Source organism: Salpingoeca rosetta (genome assembly GCF_000188695.1).
Source record: "Salpingoeca rosetta unplaced genomic scaffold supercont1.22, whole genome shotgun sequence".
NCBI lineage: Eukaryota > Choanoflagellata > Craspedida > Salpingoecidae > Salpingoeca > Salpingoeca rosetta.
Window position 1 is genome coordinate 34,794 of NW_004754912.1, and position 20,443 is coordinate 55,236.

The following is a 20,443-nucleotide window of genomic DNA, read 5'->3' on the forward strand; positions in this document are numbered from 1 at the left end:
CAGTGTCGTGTCGTATATTGCATTTGACGACAGCATAACTTTCGCGTAGCAACGAAAGCAGAAAGCATCGCGCCGCTGCCAACCACCACCACACAAGCAATAGTGCCACCACCACGACCAGCCTCGACAGCGCAGAGCGACGATGACCGAAGCAGTCCAGGCGGTTCAGGCCGCCATCGCCCTGCGCCGTGTTCGCGTCGATGAGCACTTCCGTGACTTTGACCCCCTCCGAGCCGGGCGCATCACCCCGTCCCAATTCCTCAGGTGTTGTGTTGCGTGCGGTGTTGCGTGTTTTGTTGCGTGTATTGTGTGCTTGAGATGTTGTGTGTGTGTGGTAAGGTGTGTTGTGTTGTGTTGTGTTGTGTTGTGTTGCGTGTTGTATGTGTGTGTGTGTGACATGGTGTGTGCGTTGCGTGTTGTATGTGTGTGTGTGGTTGGTGTTGTGCGCGCGCTCGTGTGTGTAGTCTTTGCTGCTCTCATTGTTGATACTTGCATGTGACGATTGCGTCCATGTGCTGACAACAAACCCACTTGGTTACACCACTACGCTGTACTGATTCATTCACACATTCGCGTAGCAACGAAAGCAGAAAGCATCGCGCCGCTGCCAAACCACACCACACAAGCAATAGTGCCACCACCACGACCAGCCTCGACAGCGCAGAGCGACGATGACCGAAGCAGTCCAGGCGGTTCAGGCCGCCATCGCCCTGCGCCGTGTTCGCGTCGATGAGCACTTCCGTGACTTTGACCCCTCCGAGCCGGGCGCATCACCCCGTCCCAATTCCTCAGGTGTTGTGTTGCGTGCGGTGTTGCGTGTTTTGTTGCGTGTATTGTGTGCTTGAGATGTTGTGTGTGTGTGGTAAGGTGTGTTGTGTTGTGTTGTGTTGTGTTGTGTTGCGTGTTGTATGTGTGTGTGTGTGACATGGTGTGTGCGTTGCGTGTTGTATGTGTGTGTGTGGTTGGTGTTGTGCGCGCGCTCGTGTGTGTAGTCTTTGCTGCTCTCATTGTTGATACTTGCATGTGACGATTGCGTCCATGTGCTGACAACAAACCCACTTGGTTACACCACTACGCTGTACTGATTCATTCACACACTCACACACGCACACACACACACACGCTCACCACCAACTCGCACTCACCACCAACTCGCACTCACCACCAACACATCCATCAACCAACACATGCACACTCAACACAACATCAGGTGCTTGGACCAAGTGGGCGTGCGCCTGAGCGAGGAGCAGCGGGAAACGCTGCTGAAGCAGTACGACACAGGCGACGGCCGCGTCAACTATCGCCAGTTTGTGCAGGACGTGTACAGCGCCTTCACCCGCACCAACCTGGAAAAGGCGCCTGCGGAGAAGCCGCCAACGCCCGACCGCGCCGAGACGTCGCTCATCGGCGCGGCCGCGCGCTTCGGATACGACGACCCGGAGATGGAGGATCTCTACTTTGAGCTGCGCGACATCATCCGCAAGCACTGCAAGACATACGGCATGTCCGTTCGCTCCGCGTTCCAGGAGTTTGACAAGGTCAACAGGGGCATCGTCACCCCAGCACAGTTTGAGCGCAACCTCCCCGCGCCCAAGGACATTGAGCCCTTCCACGTCAGGGTGAGCCCCACTGCCGTGCGTGCGTGTGTGTTGGGGGGGGGAGGGTTCTTGTGCGTGCATGTGTATGTGTGCATGTGTATGTGTGCATGTGCATGTGTATGTGCATGTGCATGTGTGTGTTTGGGTATGAATGTGACGGTGCGTGGGTTCTTGTGCACCTTGCACAGCTGCAGCTGCGTTGGTTTTGTATGAACCGCCTCCGTTTGCTGGTGTGCGTTTGTTGTGAGCATACATTCCACCATTGCTGTGCTGACACTGTCAACACCACTCTACCCTCCACACTGCGTTCCCTTCATGTGCCCGTCACCTGCCATAACCGGCTGCAGGTGATTGCCAACCGCTTTCTGCAGGACAACAATATGGTCAACTACCTCGCCTTCCATCGCGACGTGGAAGGCATTGGCCCCGAGCAGCCACTCGGGTACGGCCCACCACACACATCTATCGTGTCGCAGAACTCGTACACAACAGCAGGCGCAGTCATCTGCGTCTCAGCACACACACACACACACACACGCACACATACACACACACGCACACACGCACACAGCACACACACGCATATACATACACACATACATACATACACAGGGTTGCACACACCTGTCTCTCACCTCCTCCTCCTCCCCGCATCCTCGTCATCCACTTCAAACCCCCCCCCCACACACACACACACGACAGGTTCCGCAACACGCTGCGCAAGAGGGAGATGGAGGACGTGCCTGGTGCCGGCACCATCAGGGCGGCCAGCGCCGACGACGTGTTGCGAGAGCTGCAGGTTGCCTTTCACAAGACGCGCGTGCGCCCCGTGGAGTTTATGCGGGATTACGACAAGCTCAACTCGTCTTGCATCACGGCAAACCAGTTTGAGTGCGGCCTGAGCCTCGCCTGCTCCGCACCAGGTGCTGTTGTCGACGTGGTGGTGCATCGTGTGCCGTGGGTGTCGGTTGGACCATCGTGGGTGGCTGGATGTGTGGAAAGGGGGAGGGGGCACGTTGGCGTGGTGAAGCACGCCATTGCAACCCGTGTGACTGAGACACACACACACACACACACACACTCACTCACGAGGTGATCTTCAACACACACACACACACACACACACACACACACACACACACACACACACACACACACACACACACACACACACACACACACACAGGCGGGGTGCGGCTGACGCGGGAGCAGGTGAATGCGCTGGTGGAGCGGTTCAGAGCACCGGACGGGCGCGTCAACTACAGGCAGTTCTGCAAACAGGTTGACGAAGGTACGCACACACTCACACACACACACGGCAGACGGCGATTGTGATGTGCACAGTGGTGTCATTGTGTCACGCGAGTACTAGTTGTTCTTGTTTTGCTTCTTCTGATGTCTACACGCGCCTCGCCCCACCTCACCTCACTTCCTCCACTCGCCCATCGTCATCATTATCACCACCACCACCACCACCACCACCACCACCACGGCAGCATTTGTGACGGGCAAAGATGACGATCTTGTCCGGGACCCGCTTGCGTCTGTGCCGACGCGCACGCGAAAGGACATTGTGCGGGACGAGAACGAGCTGGCAGGGGAGGACGAGGAACGCGTGCAGCTGGTGCTCGCCGCCATCAAGCAGCACGTTGACGAGCGAAACCTCGACCTGTATCCCCAGTTCAGGGACTTTGACCGCCGCCACGGCTTCACCAAGGGCGTGACGCGCGCACAGTTCCGGCGGCTGCTCGACCTGACGCTGGGGCTGCCGTTGCAGGAGAGGGACGTGGAGTTGGTGTGCGACAAGTACACGAACGCAGCAACGGGACACGTCAACTACCACAAGTTCATCGCGGACGTAGACGAAGATTCGAACCTGAAGCCGCAGGAGCAACTGTACTTTGACAAGGCCAGCATCGCCAACTTCAAGACGATGAAGGATGTCGATGCAGAGCGAGAGGAACGCATGGCAGACCTCGACGAAGCCATTGCTATGCTCAAGCTCAGGTGAGACCACACGCCCTCATGCTCCTGGCTGCATGGACTTGTGCTGACAGTATCGTGCGCGTGATTGCATTTCCTTCTTCGTCTGTGATCGTGTGTTTGAACATTGTGTTCATGCACCACCACCATCAATTTTGCTTGTTGTCGAGCCACGTTCGTGCGCGACTGAAATGCATCTACAACAGCCATCCCTCACATCACCACCACCACCACCACCACCACCATCACCACCACCACCATGTTTGCTGTCACTGTCAGGGTTGTGGAGCGATCACTGCGTGCAGCGGAGTATCTGCGGGACTTTGATCGACTGCGCAAAGGCCTCATCACCGCCGCCCAGTTCAAGACGGGCGTCAAGGCAATGCACCCAGACATGTCAGAGGTGCGCCCCTCACATCGTGCTTGTGCTCGTGTGTGTCTATGTGTGTGTGTGTGTGCTTACTTGTCTCTATGTATGTGTGCATGTGTGTATTTGAACATGTGTTTGTACTGTTTGTTCGTACGCCCAAGCGTCAGCGTTCATGTGCTTACGCCTGAATCATGCGCATCTCCTCCTCCTCTCCCCAACTCCCCCCCCCAAACTAGGATCACCTGAATGCGTTGACTGCTGCGTACACGGACACGACGGCAGCACCGCCAGCAGTCATTGCCTGGCGCCGGTTTGCGTCGGATATGGACGACCTCCTGCTCCCCACCAGAAACCTCGAGAAGGCGCCAACCACGTGCGGTGACTGAAGTGGCGAGAAAGGATACAGAGGGGGAGGGGAGAGGAGGGGCAAGAGAGACAGATGGTTCACATGTAGCTTGTGCGACTTGTACGAATCAAGCACACGACAAGTGGGTACCCTCTCACGCTCACACGTTCACTCACGTTCACGACCGCAACAATTTGCCGCTGATGATGGGGTCTCATTCCGTGTGATTGTCTGTTCCGCTGTCTGTTCCGCTTTGCCAGGATGACGCGACCGGAGACAGAAGTTGTTCGGGAGGTGCAGGACGCCACGCAACAGACACCGCGCACAAAGGGTGTGTATTGCGTGGGAGGGTTGAAGAAGGGTGCATGTGCATGTATGTGTGCATGTGTTCATGTGTTCATGTGTTCATGTGTGCATGCGCTTGTGACAAGTTTGGGTGAGATGCGTTGCTCATATCCATATCTGTTGCTGCTGGCTTCATCAGGGTTTGATGAGCAGTCGCTGGATGAAGTTGACGAAGCAATGGAGTCCATCCGCTTCCAAGTCGCCAAACACGTACGTCAAACACACACACATGCGCACATGCGCACATGCTCGTGCATGCACACTTGCTCTCGTATCGCTAATCTGGTTGTGCGCGCGTGTGTGAATGGATGTGCAGAAGCTGCAGCCGAAGGACTACTTGAAGGATTTTGACCGGCACAACAAAGGCAAAGTAACGGAGCAGCAGTTTGCACAGGCGCTGGATATGGCCCGCATCGTCCTCACCCCGCGACAGGTGAAGAGCAATGCACGTGTTGATCCTGCCGTGACCGTTGTTCATCGTTGTCTGCTGTCTGACTCCAATATCGTGTGTTCTTTCTTTCTTTGTTTGCCGATTCTCTGTTATTGTGTCCTCACACACCCATCTCGCTCATGCTGTCACACCCCTCTCCACATTACGACTACAACGCGCCAGGTGCGGCTGCTGCAGCTGTACTTTGGACACGACGGGCTCGTCTCGTATCGCCTCTTCCTCAACGACCTTGCCCCAGCAGCTGCGCTCGCAAACCTCACACAGAACACTCTCCGCGGTGTCAAGGAGGTGCGTATGATAGCGAGTGTGTGTGCATGTGCCTGTGTGTGTGTGTAAGCGAGTGTGTGTGTGTGTGTGTGTGAGTATGTGCAGATGTCTCTGTGTGTTTGTGTGTTTGTGTTTAAGTGTGTGTGTAAGTGTGTGGCTACAGGGGAGTGAGGGAACACCATCACTGGCACCAGCCCCTGCCATCATGCCCTCTTCCACGTTCATCGTCGCCACCATCGCCATCATTGCGACTGCCAGGTTGAGACGCGGCGGAATCAGTTCCGGGACAAAGACGACGGCGCGGACCTGGAGGAGACAATGGAGAAAATCAAGCTCGCGGTATTGGCCTGTGCTTTTCGTGCCGCTGTTGGTGGTGATGATAGAGGAAGGGCGATGTAGTCTGTTGCAACACACAGAGAGAGAGACACACACAAGCACACACAAACACACACAAGCACACAAGCACACACACACACACACGCACATACGCACACGCACGCAGGTACAAAGGAAATGCCTGTCCCCTCGTCATGCCCCATTGCTCATGCCTTCCTCCCCCATTTCCACCAAATGCCTCACCAGGTTGCCCAGCGCCGTATCCGCATCATCGAACACATGCGCGGGTTTGACAAGTTGCGTAAGGGCCGCGTCACCGTGCGCGCGTTCCGCTCTGCGCTGTCCATGTGCGGGCTGGAGCTGACGCTGCCGGAGTACCGGGCACTTGAGAGCGAGTACGCGGTACCCGAGGTGCCGGAGCACGTGAACTACGTCAAGTTCTGCCGGGAGGTGGACGCCGTGTTTGGCGCCACAGACCTGCACCGGGAGCCGACGCTGGAGAGCCAGCAGTTCATCCCGCCAATGGACATTGAGGTGGAGGCGAACACACGCAAGATGGCGGGGGAGGAGAAGAACGTGGCGGAGGAGGTGCTGATGCACGTGGCGCGGATTGTGGACGAGAGGGGTGTGGCCATGAACGACGACTTCAAGGACTACGACCGCGTCAACAGGGGATCAGGTAAGGGATTATGATGTGATGTGATGTGGTGTGGTGTGGTGTGGTGTGGTGTGGTGTGGTGTGGTGTGGTGTGGTGTGGTGTGGTGTGGTGTGGTGTGTGGTGTGGTGTCATGTGTGGGCCAGGCGATGCCTCTGCTTGTCTCACACATGGCGTCTCACACTTTGCGTCTCCACAACACCGCCGCCACTGCAGTGACACGGTCCCAGTTCCAGCGAGTGTTGTCTGACCTACGCCTGACGGACGGCGTGAAGCAGTCGAGCGTGGATGCGCTCATGAACATGTTCCGGGTCCGCGTTGGTGGACAGGAGAACGTGCACTACCGCCGGTTCCTGACCCAGGTCGACGCCATCTGCGAAGACCTGCACCGCGCACCGGCCCAATGATGCCAACACGTCATGGGATGGCATGGGATATGGAATGAGGTGGGGTGGTGGGGATGGATGTGTCTGGCGCTTGTTTGTTGTCAAACACTCTTCTTCGTCTGTGTTGCACATCAGCAACCCCAGGCTGTACGTGAGTGCGAGGGGGTAGGCGTGCGTGTTTCATACGAGTGATTTTGTTCTTGCATCTTGCATCTTGCTTGCCAACTTGCTGTCTTTTCTCCTTTTCGCTTGCGTTGTTGTGCTGACATTCACTTGGTGGTTCGATTATATGTTAGCAATTCCACAACACACACCCACAGCGACAGCGACGCACGTGCGTGAAACCCTAGCACACATACACACACACACATACACGCGCGCGCACACACACACACACACACACGCACTCACAAGCATTCACACGCATACACAAGTGTGTGGAATCAAGCGGTGTCGTTTGCGCTGGATGACAATGTGGATGGTTGTGATTGATAGAAGTTGTGGGTGATGGCGTGTTGAATGCACTGCAGAATGATGTTTGTTTCCTGCCGGATTTCCGTGTCGAGCAGCTGACAAAGCAGAGGAGGCGATGGTGGCGATGGTGGCGATGGTGGCAGATGTGCGTGCGTGCGTGTGTGTGTGTTGTGAAATGGTGAGGTTGATCAGGGCAGCGGCGTGGGTGTGGTAGGAAGTCAAGGTGGCATTAAAAACACGCACGCACGCACACACACACACACATACACACGCACACACACACACACACGCACACACACACACACACACACACACACACACACACACACACACACACACACACACACACACACACACACACACACACACACACACACCATTCGCAGGAGGGTGGGTTTGTTGACTGTGGTCTGGATGAGGGATTTGCTCTTCTTTGGCGGCAGTGCATTATCATTGTCGTCAGCGTGGCGGCGGTGTTGGCGACGACTGCGCTCGTGACTGACAGCTCCTCCACCACCATCACCATCACCACCATGGCCACTGCTGTTATCGTCGTTGTTGTATTTCGGCGGGAGGGGCGGGGCCACATCGCTTCGGCACTCATCTGGGACAGCAGCGCCTGCAGTGAGGGGTTGAGGACCATCGGATGGGTCACGCGGAGTGGTATGAAAAGGTGATGTCATCAAAACAGGGTCAAACAGAGGAGAAAGGGGCAGAGAGAATGTGTGAGAATGTGTGAGAATGCGTGCGCATGTGTGAGAATGTGTGCGCATGTGTGAGTGAGAGAGACATGTGCATCCAAACACACAAGCACACTACACACCCACACCCGCACCCACACTCACACAGAGTCACAGTCACACGCATAGTCACAGTCACAGTCACAGTCACACACACTCTCTCACCCCCCCCACACACACACACAGAAGTGCAGTACCGTCTGCATCTGTGATGAGCGCGGCCGCGTCATATTGAATAGAGGCCACGAGCTGCGTCGCCGCCTCTTCCGGCAGCGGTGCAACACGCGGACCTGTCGACCGCCCAACGACTCGCCCTTTGCCCGCATATCTGCAATCATCGACACACCGGGCGCAGTGGTTTAGGGTGAGGATGAAGAGGATGGACGCTGAAGCGGTGAGCATGTGCACGTCATAAGTTGAACGAAGCAGCCGCAGTCGCAACAAGTATCGGGAAGAAGCAACACGAGCGGCAGTTTTAAGCATGTCATGACTGCACTGCATGCCCTGCACACGTGTTCGCACTTGAATTCGGTTGCGCGGGCCACATTCCCGCTCTGCTCCTTCTCCTGCTCCTGCTGCTGCTTGCGCTGCATGTTGGCATCCGTGGGGTAGTTTCTATTGCAGCAGTGTATGTGGCGAGAACAGATCAACGGGATTGGCTGCAGCATCGAGCAAGCGCTGACGAGCAGGTACAAAACAAAAAGCAAACGAAAATGTACATGTCCACACACACACACACACACACACACACACACACACACACACACACACACACACACACACATACACACACACACCAACAGCAGTGCTTACTTGCGTCGTGCTGCACGCCACTCCTCAATCTCCTTCGGGTCGTACTTCCACTGCTTCTTCCCGCCCCCACCGCCGCCATCGCGATTCACCGCGGCGGCTGCAAGCGCCTCCTCATCAACGTACGCTGCATCGCCACCATCCCCGTTCCCATCGTCGTCGCTGTTGTTGTCGTCATTGTCGTCAGAGCTTGAATCTGTGTCGCTGCCGCCAATTCCAAGGATGTTGGGAGCACTCTTCTTCTTCTCCTTGCGAGGCTTGACGCTGGTCAAGGCTGCACTGCTGCTGGAGGCACTTGTTGATGCGCTTGTCGACGCTTGCACAGCAGCTGCGGGCAACGTGTTGGTCGACGAGGCGATTTGGCCTTGTCGTTGGTCTCGCTTGCGCTGCTGCTGTTGCTTGCGACGAGGCTGATTTCTTCGTCGCTGGTTATTTGCTTGTCGCTGCTGCCCATGCTGCTGTTGGTAACGCTGCTGCTGCTGCTGTTGCTGCTGCTGCTGCTGCTGCTGCTGCTGCTGCTGCTGCTGTTGAAACTGTACCCCACCTGCTGTGGGCCACGCCTGAAAGGCCTGATGCTGCGGCGTCTGTTGCTGCGTCATCGGTTGTTGTGGCATCTGCTGTTGCTGCTGTAATTGCTGTGGCAAAGGCATGAGGCCAGGCTTTGCTGGTGTGGGCGGCGTCGGCATGAGCCCTTGTCGACCCGATGTCGAGGTTGTCATCGGCGCACCACTCATGGGTGTTGGAACAAACGCCGCAGCATATCCCATCGGCTGTGGTTGCGGTGGTTGCGATGGCACGAACGTTTGCGGTTGCTGTGGTTGTGATGACACAAACGGCTGCTGCTGCACCATCATGAACGGCTGCTGTGGTGGCTGCTGCAGCTGCTGCTGAGGTTGAAGAGGCTGACCAAACTGCAGTTGTTGGAATGATTGCTGTGGCTGTTGGAACATCCGCTGCTGTTGCTGTTGGAAGCACGGTTGTTGCAGATGATGATGCTGCTGCTGCTGGAGCTGGTGCTGTTGCTGCAGATGTTGACCACCGCCTCCCATCAACCCACCACCGCCCGTACCACCACCTCCCATCAACCCACCACCGCCACCACGCATCGCACCCCACATCGTGTTCGTCTTCTTCTTCGTCGCAGCGTGGGTGCAGAAAATTTGTGGTATTTTCCAACAATCGCCAAGACTTTCGTCGCGTCATCGCCGGTTGGTGTGAAAGCTGTTTGTGTTTGACCACGCATGGATGCGACAATGACTGCAGCGTTCTGTCAACATCACGCCTTGTTGCTTGCTTGCTTGCTTGCCAATTGAATGCCCTGCCCGTCACCAGCCTCCTGCATCTCTTTGACTGCCTTGTTCACTCGTGCTGCTTGAAATGGAATCTCACGTGGAACGTCATCACTGCAGAAATAAGTGGGAAACAACCCTCCAACCCACTTCACCGCTCACGCACACGAACATACAAGCACAAAATGGAAGAGGAGGAAGAGCATGCGCAAGCGGTGGCCGAGTTTCGGCGACTTCTCCCAGCGAGAACCGGCAGTGACAGTATACCACATTCGTCCAACATAGCCCCGCTCGACCGTACACAACTGCTCGCTCTCATGGCCAACAGCTCAACCCCTGTCACATTCACATGGAAAAAATCCGTACGTGGGTGTGCGTTTGTATGTATGTATGTATGTATGTATGTGTGTTTCTGTGCTCGTGTGTGTGCGTGCGTGCGTGCGTGTGTGTTTGTTTGTTTGTGTGTGTGTATACACATGGTTGTGTCTATAATGTGGAGCTGAATGTCATCTGTTGCCACCCTCGCGTGTGTGCACCTCTACACCTTTGCATGACTGCCTTTTGTTTTCACACATTACATGTGTGCACGTTGCGTTGCAGGTGCTGCAGCTGATGCACTACGCTTTTCTTGGTGTTGCCACGGCAAGGGATGGTGAGTCAGCACTGGAACCCATCGCATCGCAGCCTGAGATCAGTGTCGTCGCACAAATACATACACACACTCTCACTCACACACACACTCTCTCATGCACTCACTCGCTCGCTCGCTCTCTCACTCACTCTCACTCACACACTCACTCACTCACTCACTCACTCACACTCACACACTCACACACTCGCACATTTACTCTCACCTCCAACTTGCCTACGCTTGCATTTCATGCGATGGGTGTTAGATCTCGAGTTCTGCGGTGGTGGTCGCGGCTCTGGTGCAAAGGGAATGACATACAGTGACGATGACGCCAGTGATGCTGATAATGATGGTGCTGGGGACGCCAGTCGCGGTGCAAGAAGAAGGCCGAGTCGGGTGAGCAGGCGCGGGAGTGGCAGCGTTGGAGATGCCAGTGCCGTCAATGACATTGGAGGGCACGGTGATGGCGACGACGACGAAGACGATGCACACGTGCCCCTGTTTCGCCTTCCTCCTCCTGTACCCCCATCAGCGATTGATCCCATCCTCGAGGTGAGTGCGTGTGTCTTAGTGCGTGTGTGTTTCTGTCTCTGTGCATGCACGCGTGTGTTACTACTTGACGCACGCTCTCGCGGCTGTGTCACATCGTCCCCCCCCCTCTCTTGTCTTCCCCACACCACTCCATCCCACCGCCAGCTCGGGTCGTCGCTCGCGTCTGCCGGCGTGGCGATGCGGTCTGGCCTCTCCGCGGCCACGGGTGTCTTCGGCAGCCTCGTCCTCGGCGCAGGTCCGGCAACAGAAGCGGGGTTGTGTGTGTGTGTGTGTGTGTGTGTGTGTGTGTATGTGTGTGTGTGTGCGTGTGTGTGTGTGTGTGTGTGTGTGTGTGTGCGTGTGTGTGTGTCTGTGTGTGTGTGTGTGTGTGTGTGTGCGTGCGTGTGTGTCTGTGTGTGTGTGTGATTGATGAGGGGTTCCTTTGTGAAACTGAAGCTTATGTTGTCAACGCCATCACGATCACCATTTTGTAGGATCGACGTTTGGGCGAGCAGCAACGACGGCGGGCTCAACACTCGTCTCCACCATCAGATCAAACCTCGTGGGTGCACGCGGCGCTTGCACACACACACACACACATACACACATACACATACACACACATATCTCACACACACAAACGTACATGTGCGCATTGTCCTGCTCACTGCTGTTTGCTGTGTGCACATGTCATTCGTTCGCTGTTCAGGCGGCGCTGCATCGGTTACGCGAGCGGTCACAACAATCGCGCGCAGGGAACGAAGGTACGGGCAACAACTGTGATGGCGATGGTGATGAAGACGACAGCGATGATAGTGGTGAAGCATTGTGACCCCCGGTCATGGCATCACGTCGTGCCCGAAACGGGTGGTGTCACACAAATGCTCCTTGTTCTCACCCATCACATCATACCACCACCACCACCATCATCATCATCATCATCATCATCATCATCATCATCATCATCATCATCATCATCATCATCATCATGGTCGTCGTTGCCAACAGCGCTTGATCTGACGCCCGAGGAACAGGCCGTGCTGGATGCAAAGTTGGCGGAGATGGAGAAGGTGTTGGAGGAGGAACTGAAGCAACTGCAGGAGCAGGAAGTTGATATCTATGTACGCAACCATACGCAACGTCATTGTTGGCGCGATGATGCGATGCAGATGTGCTGCACGGCTGCGACACGTGCTTGGGCCCCTGTTCGTTTTCTCTCCTTATTCACCCCTGCCTCTAATTCCAACCACCACCACCACCACCATCACTGCCTGGTGCGCAGGTAGAGAAGTTCACGGAGGCGATGGAGATGTCGCGCAAGTTGGCTGAGATGGAACGCGTCATGCAGCAGAAGAATGAGGAAATTCTGCTCCAGCGCGAAATTGTTGCGCTGGAGATGGAGGAGAATCGACTCAACCCGGAGCCCGACGACTCGCGTGCCGAGCTCTCAGGTGCGCTCTCACGATGGTCGCGGTCATGCTCGTGGTGGATTGCTGGCGTGTGGAAGAGTAGGGGGGGGGGGGTTCTTGGGGTGTGTGTGTGTGTGTGTGTGTGCGTTCCTTGCATGGCAGCGTACTCACAACTCCTGGAATGACGTGTCATTGCGTGTACAGTGATCTTCCGCCGCGCCTGGACCTTGGCCAGTTCTTGTCCTCGTGAACGAACGAACACACACACACACACACACACACACACACACACACACACTGCACACTACACGACACGACACAAACACCACATAAGAACGTCTGTGTACATATGAGCATACCCCGAGTTACCTCCAATACTTTTTGCAGTAAACGCTAGACATGATGAAAGCTCTCGTACAGTTCAAATGGAATGGAGCGTAGTGCTGGAACACGTTTTGTTGGAACGTGCCGTTGAAAACAGTTTGGTTCTGTTTAATAAGTGTTCTGAAACAGCACAATGAAACGGCTATCTATCACTACACGCTATAAGTACACATGCACTTGTAACACAATGGCCATATTGGAGTGTTGGTGCCATCGCGTCGTGGAGGCGAGTTGCGTTGGTGTTGGTGGTCCTTGCTGCACGTCACTGTTACGTATCATGCACACAATCGAGAGTGAGGCAACATCATATCCCGCGTCGCAGGCAAGCACACACATTCACACATACAAGACACATGAACACACATAAACACACGCACATGCACACACACACATGAACACACCTGCACACCTTCACACACACATAAACACACGCATATGCACACACACATGAACACACCTGCAGCTTCTTTGGCTGGAGTGCAATGTCGAGGGCGTGTGCCCTTTGTTTGTTTGGGCAGAAGAGTTCTTTGATTGCGTAATGGATGGTGATTGCGACGAGAACAAAGGCCACCACGCCCGCCGTCATCAACCACGCGGGATCAGCCGCCGTCAGCGGTGGGATGTCGTCCCAATACTGACGCGAATGGAGGGTGAGTGGAGGGAGGGTGGTTGGGGTGAGTGAAAGCGTGTGTAAGTGTGTGCATGTGTGTGCATGTGTGTGCATGTGTGTGCATGTGTGTGCATGTGTGTGCATGTGTGTGCATGTGTGTGCATGTGTGCATGTGGAAAGGGGGGAGGAGAACCAATGTGCACATGCACATGTGTGTGTGTGCGCGCGAACCTTGTATGCGATGAGATCTTCGGTGATGAGGATGAGCCCGACCATCGAGACCTGCTGGCCCATCTTCTTGCACGTCCTGCAGCAATCACAGCCACGCACACAGGTACGAAGGAGATATCAGACAAAGGCGCAGGCACGGAAATGACAACTCAACCACAGTCAAACAACAGCACAACATCACACACTCACACACACTCACACATACAGACACACAAAACACACACACACACACTCACCTACCCACAGACACACACACACGGTCCACAGTCCAGAGCGGGCCACGTACGGGTCTGTGATGTACGCGTTGAGTTCTGCGACGGCAACGGGGGCGGCGCACCCCGCGAACAGCAGCCGGTACACGTTGAAGCTGTCACGATGGTGAAATGTGGTGACGTGAGGGGTTGTGAGGTGAGGTCAACAAGGATCATGTCAGTCAGCGGCGCACTTATGTGCGATGTGTGTGTGTGTATGTGTGTGTGTTTGTCTTTTCGTGTGTGTGCATTAACGGTGGTGATTTGCACACCTGTGGTCAGCAGGGATCCAGAGCGTGGACTTGAGATAAAACGCGTTGAGATCCGAACAGAGCATCTGGTGATCAGAACGCATGAACGAGGGAGGAAGTGAGTTGTGGGGACGTGGTACAATGAACACAACACGCACACACACACATGCACACACATGCACACACATGCAAACACACACATGCACACACATGCACACACACACATGCAAACACACACATGCACACATGCAAACACACACACGCACACATGCAAACACACACACACGCACACATGCACACATGCACACATGTACAGACACGCAAAACAAAGCACAAACGCAACAAACACGACCACTTGTATGCAACGTGTTCCCACCATCCAGATTGCAAAGAGCGTGACGAGCCAGTGCTTGAGGTCGCGGTACGGGCCCCACTGGAAATTCGTCCATGCGTACGGCGAAAACTGCGCAATTGCGCGCATCAGCTTGCCCCTGGTGACGACGACGAGGTGATAGTGGTGGTGTTGGGGATGGTGAGTGTTGGTGGTGGTGGTGGTGGTGGTGGTGGTGGTGGTGGTGGTGGTGGTGTGGTGGTGGTGCCGTGAAAGGGAACATGCAAGCTTTGGGCGGCGCATTGCATGCGCACTTAAATCACAGCGGCTCACAAACAAACACAGCAACACCGCTTCCCACACCTTGCAGTCGGGATCTTGTTGATGCCGCGCCAGCGGTACTCCTTCATCTCGAGATAGCGGCAGAGCAGCAGCCCAACCGCAATCCCGCCCCCGTTGCACACGATAAAGTCCAGCACCCACTGCACACACACACACACACACACACACACACACACACACACAATGGTAGCGTGAGTTGAGGGAACCTCAAAAAAGTACACACACGCACACACACACACACACAAGCATCAGCATGTACACATGAACAACGCCGTCACACAGGGACACCATGTCAACAAGAAGAAAGGCATGTGGTGTTGCTGAAACTCACGTGGTCCCACCAGCACTCGCCAAAGTTTGGCAGCTGAAACTCAAGCATGTACTCAAACAGCTCAAATGCAAAACTGCACACCTGTCGTGGTGATGAGGTGACGGGGGATGAGGTGACAGCGCACGGAACAGGCACAAACTCACTCATGGCAGTGTTTCACGACAGCCTTTGTCTGCCCAACACAAACAACTACAGTACGCCACGTATTTACAATCTCACACATCCACCACCACCACCATCACCACACAAACTCCACAACAAAGCAAACTGCTCACACCCTCACACGCTGTTACCATCACTTGGACCACGTACCAGGAGAATCTTGAGGTTCCTGAAGGCGAGTGCCTTGACAACCCACCCCAATGCGTGCGCAATCACAAAACGATCCATCTTTTGGAGAAAGTTTGCGTAAGGGTTTCCGGATGGATGGTCCGGAACATAAATACGACAGTCGTCAGCATACGTCTGCTCAGGCAACTTCTGGCCTGCAGTGTTGAACGCACGGTGTAGTGGCGTCGGTGGTGGTGGTGATGATGATGATGATGATGATGATGGTGGTGGTGGTGGTGGTGGTGGTGGTGGTGGTGGTGGAAGAAGGCGAGGTAGGGTGAGGGGTCACGTTGGTGATTATTGCACGGGGCACGGCCGTGATCTGGTCCTGCACAAGCCCACAAACGGCAGCGGCCGTGCATGTGTCGTTGATCAGTCTGAGTCCATCCCCATCCACACACGCCCACACCACCATGACGCCCCACCGAGATTTGGGTCGAGGAACTTGAGCGCCCGGCGGCCGTCCTCTGGTTTCTGCAGCGAAGCGTGTGCACACACACACACACATATGCAGTGAGAAGGCAAGGAGTGGTGGCGGCAGTGTGTGTGTGTGTGTATATGTGTGAGTGAATGAGTAAGTGAGTGGGTGAGTGTGTGAGTGTGTATGTGTTTGTGTGTTTGTGTGTTTGTGTGAGTGAGTGTGTGTGTGTGTGTGTGAGTGCGTGCATTTGCTCCGTATGGACAAGGAGCAGTACTTCGATTCGCTGCCGGTTACCTGGAAGAGGATGAAGAGGAGCCCCATCTCATAGAGGACAGATGCGCCCAACACCAGCCGCCACACAACTGCACACAATCACGATAACACGGGAGAGGTGGCGTGGTGGTTCAACGTGAGGAACAACCAACACATGACTCTGAAAACATATTGCATACATCTGAGCACAGGTTCAAACACACACACACACACACACACACACACACACACACACACACACACACACACACACACACACACACGCACACACGCGTACACACACACACACACGCACACACACACACCGCACAGGCTGATCAATGAGCACGGCACCATGCGTGTGTGAGCACACGACGCAGCATGTCACGCTTCTGACCAGGATGCGGGCGGATGAACGGGCCATCGTTGAACTGCATGGCAGCCTGCACCAGAAAGACGCCACAAGCAACAGCAACACCACTGCACGCACAGAGGGGGCGAGGGTCGGGCGTGAGTACATGCTACGCTCTTACTGCCAATCCAAGCCGATCGATCATACAAGGAAAAGAGCATTCATAGCCACACACACGCATGCATACACACGCACGCACGCACGCACGCACGCACGCACGCACGCACACACATATTGTCTCTCTGTTCTCACCGCTGTGCATTGATGGACGAGTCCTCGTCATCGAGGAAGAGAGCCATGTAGACGACAGCACACACGACCAGCGTCAGCACCGTCACAACATGGGGGCGCCTGTCATGGGCACAATGCAGGTTGTGTGTCGAGTCAGCGTCACAGGAGAGTGGTAGCTCTGTTTCATGCTGTTTGTCACGCACATGCACATCCACACTCCCACGCGCTCAGTTTCACCACGTGACAACATACCAGAACCAAGACTGCGAGCCATCATCCTCAAAGTTTGTGTTGTGGATTTTGAAGCGGTAGGGTCCCTGTCACAGAGAGAGAGTGTGTGTGTGTATGCGTGTGTGCGTGTGTGCGTGCGTAAGTGTGTGTGAGTGAGTGGGAGAGACGTACACACACACATGCACGCACACACACACACACGCACACACACACACACACACACGCACACGCACACGCACACACACACGCACACGAGCAACCTGGTGAGAATGTTTCTGCGCCCAGCCACCTCACCCCCCGCCATCAGCCAGGACTCATACCTGGGACACAAAGGCCGTTGCCGTTGCATCGTTCAGGCTGACAGCCCGTTGGCGCGGCTGTCGCGGCTGCCTCTTCCGCTCGTCCGCGGTTGCAGCAACCATGTTGTTGTTGTTGTTCGCTGCAGGTGCGAGTGGCGCGCTGTCGTCGTCGCTGTTGCTAGCTTCGCCAGTTTCACTCCCTTCTATGACTCTCTGTGCGCTTGTTTGCTTGCTCGCTCGCTTGCTCGCTTGTTGATTGATTTGAGAGTGTGCACGTCCCACAACAACAGCAACACCAACACCAACACACCGCAACACCAACCGCGCACCCACGTGTTTCGTTTGTGTTTCGTGAGCTGCGTGTCCTTGTTGCGCGTTGCTGCCTCTTGCCCAGCAAGTATTGTAGATAATTGGCTTATATCTTCAACAATAATTCCACATCCACCCTCGTGTGCGACAACGCTGCTTACACAGCTCGGCATTTTCACACAGCAATCAACACACAAGACGTGTAACCACCACCAGCCAGCATCCACATATCCCACACCACCATCACCACCTCAAACGCCAAGCACCAGCCATGGTTCTGGACATCACCAGCTTCCGCGAACAGGAGGACCCTGACGTCCTCGGCCCTGATGGTGCGACACGCTCATGCGTTTTTTCTCTGTGCGTGTGTGTGTGTGTGTGTGTGTTTGTTTGTGGCTGTTGATAATGTGTGTATGTGGCTGTACCTCATCACTCACTCACACACACACACACACACACACCCGCAAGCACCCTCTCACCCTCACACACTCACACACACTCACGCACTCACACACATTCACGCAGGCGTGCGCGAGATTCAGCGCAAGCGCTTCAAGGATGTGAAAGTCGTGGACACCATCATCGCCATCGATGAGCAGTGGCGTCAATGTATGTGGTTGATGGATGGGATTTGCAAATTGCTGGCATGCTGCACGCACTTGCGCGTGTGTGAGGGCGGTTGCACAGGATGCTTGCTTTGACGAGTGTTCCTGTTGCTTTCTTGCATTTCTCAGGCACGTTTGTCACTGACAAGCTCAACGCGGCCAAGAATGTCTGCTCCAACACCATTCGCGACAAGATGAAGGTGCGTCCAGCTCGGGAACATACGCGATTCCTTGCTGCGGTGTTTGTTGTGTGACGCAGCCCTGCTCTGCTGTGCGTGTGTCTGCGCAAGGTTTCCCTCGTAGCACGGCGGTGCCCCTTTACGGTGTGCGCTGCTTCCTCATCAACCACACATCTTCATCAACACCACCATCTGCAACATATGGTGGCGTATTCAGGCCAAGGAGGGCCAGGGCGACACGGACGAGATCCCGCAGAGCATCCACGACCTCATCAAGCAGCTCACCACCAACAAGGCCTCCCTCGACGATGTCAAGGCGGCGCTCGCGGTGAGTCCAGTTACGGTCGTCCCCCAAATCCCATGTGTACCAGCCGCCACACTTTCCACTTTGGCATTCCACCTCTTTCCCTTCTCACACACATACATACACACATACACACACACACATGCGCACCATTACACTTTCGCGATATGCACCACCACGTCCGCAGGAGCTGTGTGTGAAGCAGGTGAAGAACCTCAGCAGCCACATCGACGTCCTCAAGGCCGACAACAAGAAGTAAACGCCTTCGCTGTGTGTATGTATGCTTGAACAGTGCGCGGATGCAAACATCCATTATGCGTCATGAAAGACTGCCACGTGATCTCACTCTGTGTGTGTGTGTGTGTGGTTTGACCTTTCGTCTCGCAGGGCGATGGAAAAGCACGATGCTGACCGACAGGAGCTGCTTCGCTCTGTCGGCAACGAGCTGCACGAGTCTGTTCCCGTCCACAGCGACGAGGAGCACAACGCAATTGTCCGCACCGTCGGCAAGGCTGCCCGCGAGCACTCGAGGTCCGCACACGTGCTCATGTATTGGGCGTGAGTGTGTGTGTGTGTGTGTGTGTGAGTGTGCGTGCGTGCGTGTGTGTGTGTGTGTGTGTGTGTGTGCGCGTGTGCATATGTGTACATGTTCTCGTTGTGTTCCCCCCTTGCGGTGTGTTGACCGTGCTCGTCTCCCCCCTCTCCTCCCCCACGCCTCCCAATTACAGGAAGAAGTACTCGCACGTTGATCTGATTGTGATGATTGACGGCGTTGATTCTGAGCGTGGCGTCAACGCTGCCGGCGGCAGGGTGAGAAGCCACACACACACACACACACACACACACACACACACACACACACACACACACATGCACACGCACGCACTTGTGCGAACACACTCTCATGAACACACACACGCACACAAAGCGCGCGCGTGTGTGCCCTTCCATGCTTCCATCCCGTGTGACCCCTGGTGTGACCCCCTCCTGCTCGCCAAACAATATCCTGGTTGCAGTGCTACTACCTGCGCGGGCCGGGCGTGTGCCTGGAGATGGCGCTGGTGTCGTACGCGCTGCAGTTTCTCATGGCCCGCAAGTTCACCGCACTCTCCCCGCCCCTCTTCATGCGCAAGGACGCAATGCAGAAGGTAACCACCCCCATGTGCTTGCAGGCATGCATCTGTGCATATCATGCGTTCATGCACACGGCTGCAGGCTCTTGTTCGAGTACGTGCTGTGATGAGCAACCCTTTCCCCTCTCCTTTGCGGTCTCACCATCGCATGACCACCGTGCGTTGCGTTCATCTCCTCAGGTGGCGCAGCTGAGCCAGTTTGACGAGGAGCTGTACAAGGTGACGGGCAAGGCCTCTGAGATCCAGGGCGACACCGCTGTTGAGGAGAAGTACCTCATTGCCACCGCCGAGCAGCCCATCGCCGCCTACCACCAGGAGGAAACAATCGTCCCAAAGGTAGGCGCCACACCAACGCTTTGCTGTGCTTTGTTTGTTTGTTTGTTT

General features: G+C 55.4%; 6 protein-coding genes across 6 annotated transcripts in view; 4 read left to right on the forward strand and 2 right to left on the reverse strand.

Annotated features, from left to right (window-relative positions):
* Positions 1–40: 40 nt before the first annotated feature.
* PTSG_07272 (uncharacterized protein) lies at positions 41–4,337 on the forward strand (the record flags this gene model as incomplete). Its single annotated transcript, XM_004990714.1, has 8 exons — positions 41–264; positions 1,211–1,619; positions 1,946–2,040; positions 2,301–2,521; positions 2,785–2,889; positions 3,095–3,605; positions 3,861–3,984; positions 4,188–4,337. The coding sequence occupies exons 1-8, from the start codon at positions 143–145 to the stop codon at positions 4,335–4,337; spliced, it is 1,737 nt and encodes a 578-aa protein (XP_004990771.1). The 5' UTR covers positions 41–142.
* A 221-nt stretch (positions 4,338–4,558) lies between these two features.
* Positions 4,559–6,759, forward strand: PTSG_07273 (uncharacterized protein; the record flags this gene model as incomplete). The annotated part of the gene is made up of 7 exons (XM_004990715.1): positions 4,559–4,628; positions 4,782–4,852; positions 4,959–5,075; positions 5,256–5,381; positions 5,619–5,699; positions 5,943–6,375; positions 6,569–6,759. The coding sequence occupies 7 exons, from the start codon at positions 4,559–4,561 to the stop codon at positions 6,757–6,759; spliced, it is 1,089 nt and encodes a 362-aa protein (XP_004990772.1).
* A 422-nt stretch (positions 6,760–7,181) lies between these two features.
* Positions 7,182–9,910, reverse strand: PTSG_07274 (uncharacterized protein; the record flags this gene model as incomplete). The annotated part of the gene is made up of 5 exons (XM_004990716.1): positions 8,766–9,910; positions 8,475–8,567; positions 8,150–8,280; positions 7,590–7,831; positions 7,182–7,307 (listed from the first exon to the last, which is right to left on the reverse strand). Exons 1-5 carry the CDS (start codon positions 9,878–9,880, stop codon positions 7,182–7,184), a joined length of 1,707 nt encoding a protein of 568 aa, XP_004990773.1. The 5' UTR covers positions 9,881–9,910.
* Positions 9,911–9,943: 33 nt separating this feature from the next.
* PTSG_07275 (uncharacterized protein) lies at positions 9,944–13,012 on the forward strand (the record flags this gene model as incomplete). Its single annotated transcript, XM_004990717.1, has 10 exons — positions 9,944–9,970; positions 10,172–10,413; positions 10,652–10,703; positions 10,948–11,234; positions 11,379–11,469; positions 11,708–11,775; positions 11,923–11,977; positions 12,222–12,334; positions 12,496–12,664; positions 12,957–13,012. Exons 2-10 carry the CDS (start codon positions 10,237–10,239, stop codon positions 13,010–13,012), a joined length of 1,068 nt encoding a protein of 355 aa, XP_004990774.1. The 5' UTR covers positions 9,944–9,970; positions 10,172–10,236.
* Positions 13,013–13,100: 88 nt separating this feature from the next.
* On the reverse strand, positions 13,101–17,928 carry PTSG_07276 (uncharacterized protein). Its single transcript, XM_004990718.1, has 15 exons — positions 17,551–17,928; positions 17,252–17,316; positions 17,021–17,119; positions 16,754–16,836; positions 16,399–16,466; positions 16,109–16,157; positions 15,666–15,838; positions 15,354–15,434; positions 15,044–15,162; positions 14,726–14,840; positions 14,371–14,435; positions 14,134–14,214; positions 13,848–13,923; positions 13,464–13,640; positions 13,101–13,271 (listed from the first exon to the last, which is right to left on the reverse strand). The coding sequence occupies exons 1-15, from the start codon at positions 17,650–17,652 to the stop codon at positions 13,269–13,271; spliced, it is 1,356 nt and encodes a 451-aa protein (XP_004990775.1). The 5' UTR covers positions 17,653–17,928; the 3' UTR covers positions 13,101–13,268.
* A 181-nt stretch (positions 17,929–18,109) lies between these two features.
* The window catches only part of PTSG_07277 (seryl-tRNA synthetase), a gene marked incomplete at both ends in the record, with an annotated part of 4,118 nt that continues 1,784 nt past the window's right edge, over positions 18,110–20,443 (forward strand). The window contains 9 exons of the mRNA XM_004990719.1: positions 18,110–18,170; positions 18,364–18,447; positions 18,573–18,643; positions 18,840–18,950; positions 19,114–19,181; positions 19,314–19,457; positions 19,655–19,736; positions 19,943–20,074; positions 20,240–20,395. Of these exons, the coding sequence (XP_004990776.1) occupies positions 18,110–18,170; positions 18,364–18,447; positions 18,573–18,643; positions 18,840–18,950; positions 19,114–19,181; positions 19,314–19,457; positions 19,655–19,736; positions 19,943–20,074; positions 20,240–20,395 (909 nt within the window). The remainder of the gene's footprint in view (positions 18,171–18,363; positions 18,448–18,572; positions 18,644–18,839; positions 18,951–19,113; positions 19,182–19,313; positions 19,458–19,654; positions 19,737–19,942; positions 20,075–20,239; positions 20,396–20,443) is intronic.

Excerpts from the sequence above, each read along its gene's own strand:
- PTSG_07276 (XM_004990718.1), bottom strand. The coding sequence starts at position 17,652 with ATGGTTGCTGCAACCGCGGACGAGCGGAAGAGGCAGCCGCGACAGCCG. Across the intron at positions 15,839-16,108 it reads GTTCCTCGACCCAAATCTCG|GCCAGAAGTTGCCTGAGCAG; the intron begins GTGGGGCGTCAT and ends TCAACACTGCAG. Across the intron at positions 15,435-15,665 it reads GGAACCTCAAGATTCTCCTG|GTGTGCAGTTTTGCATTTGA; the intron begins GTACGTGGTCCA and ends TCACCACGACAG.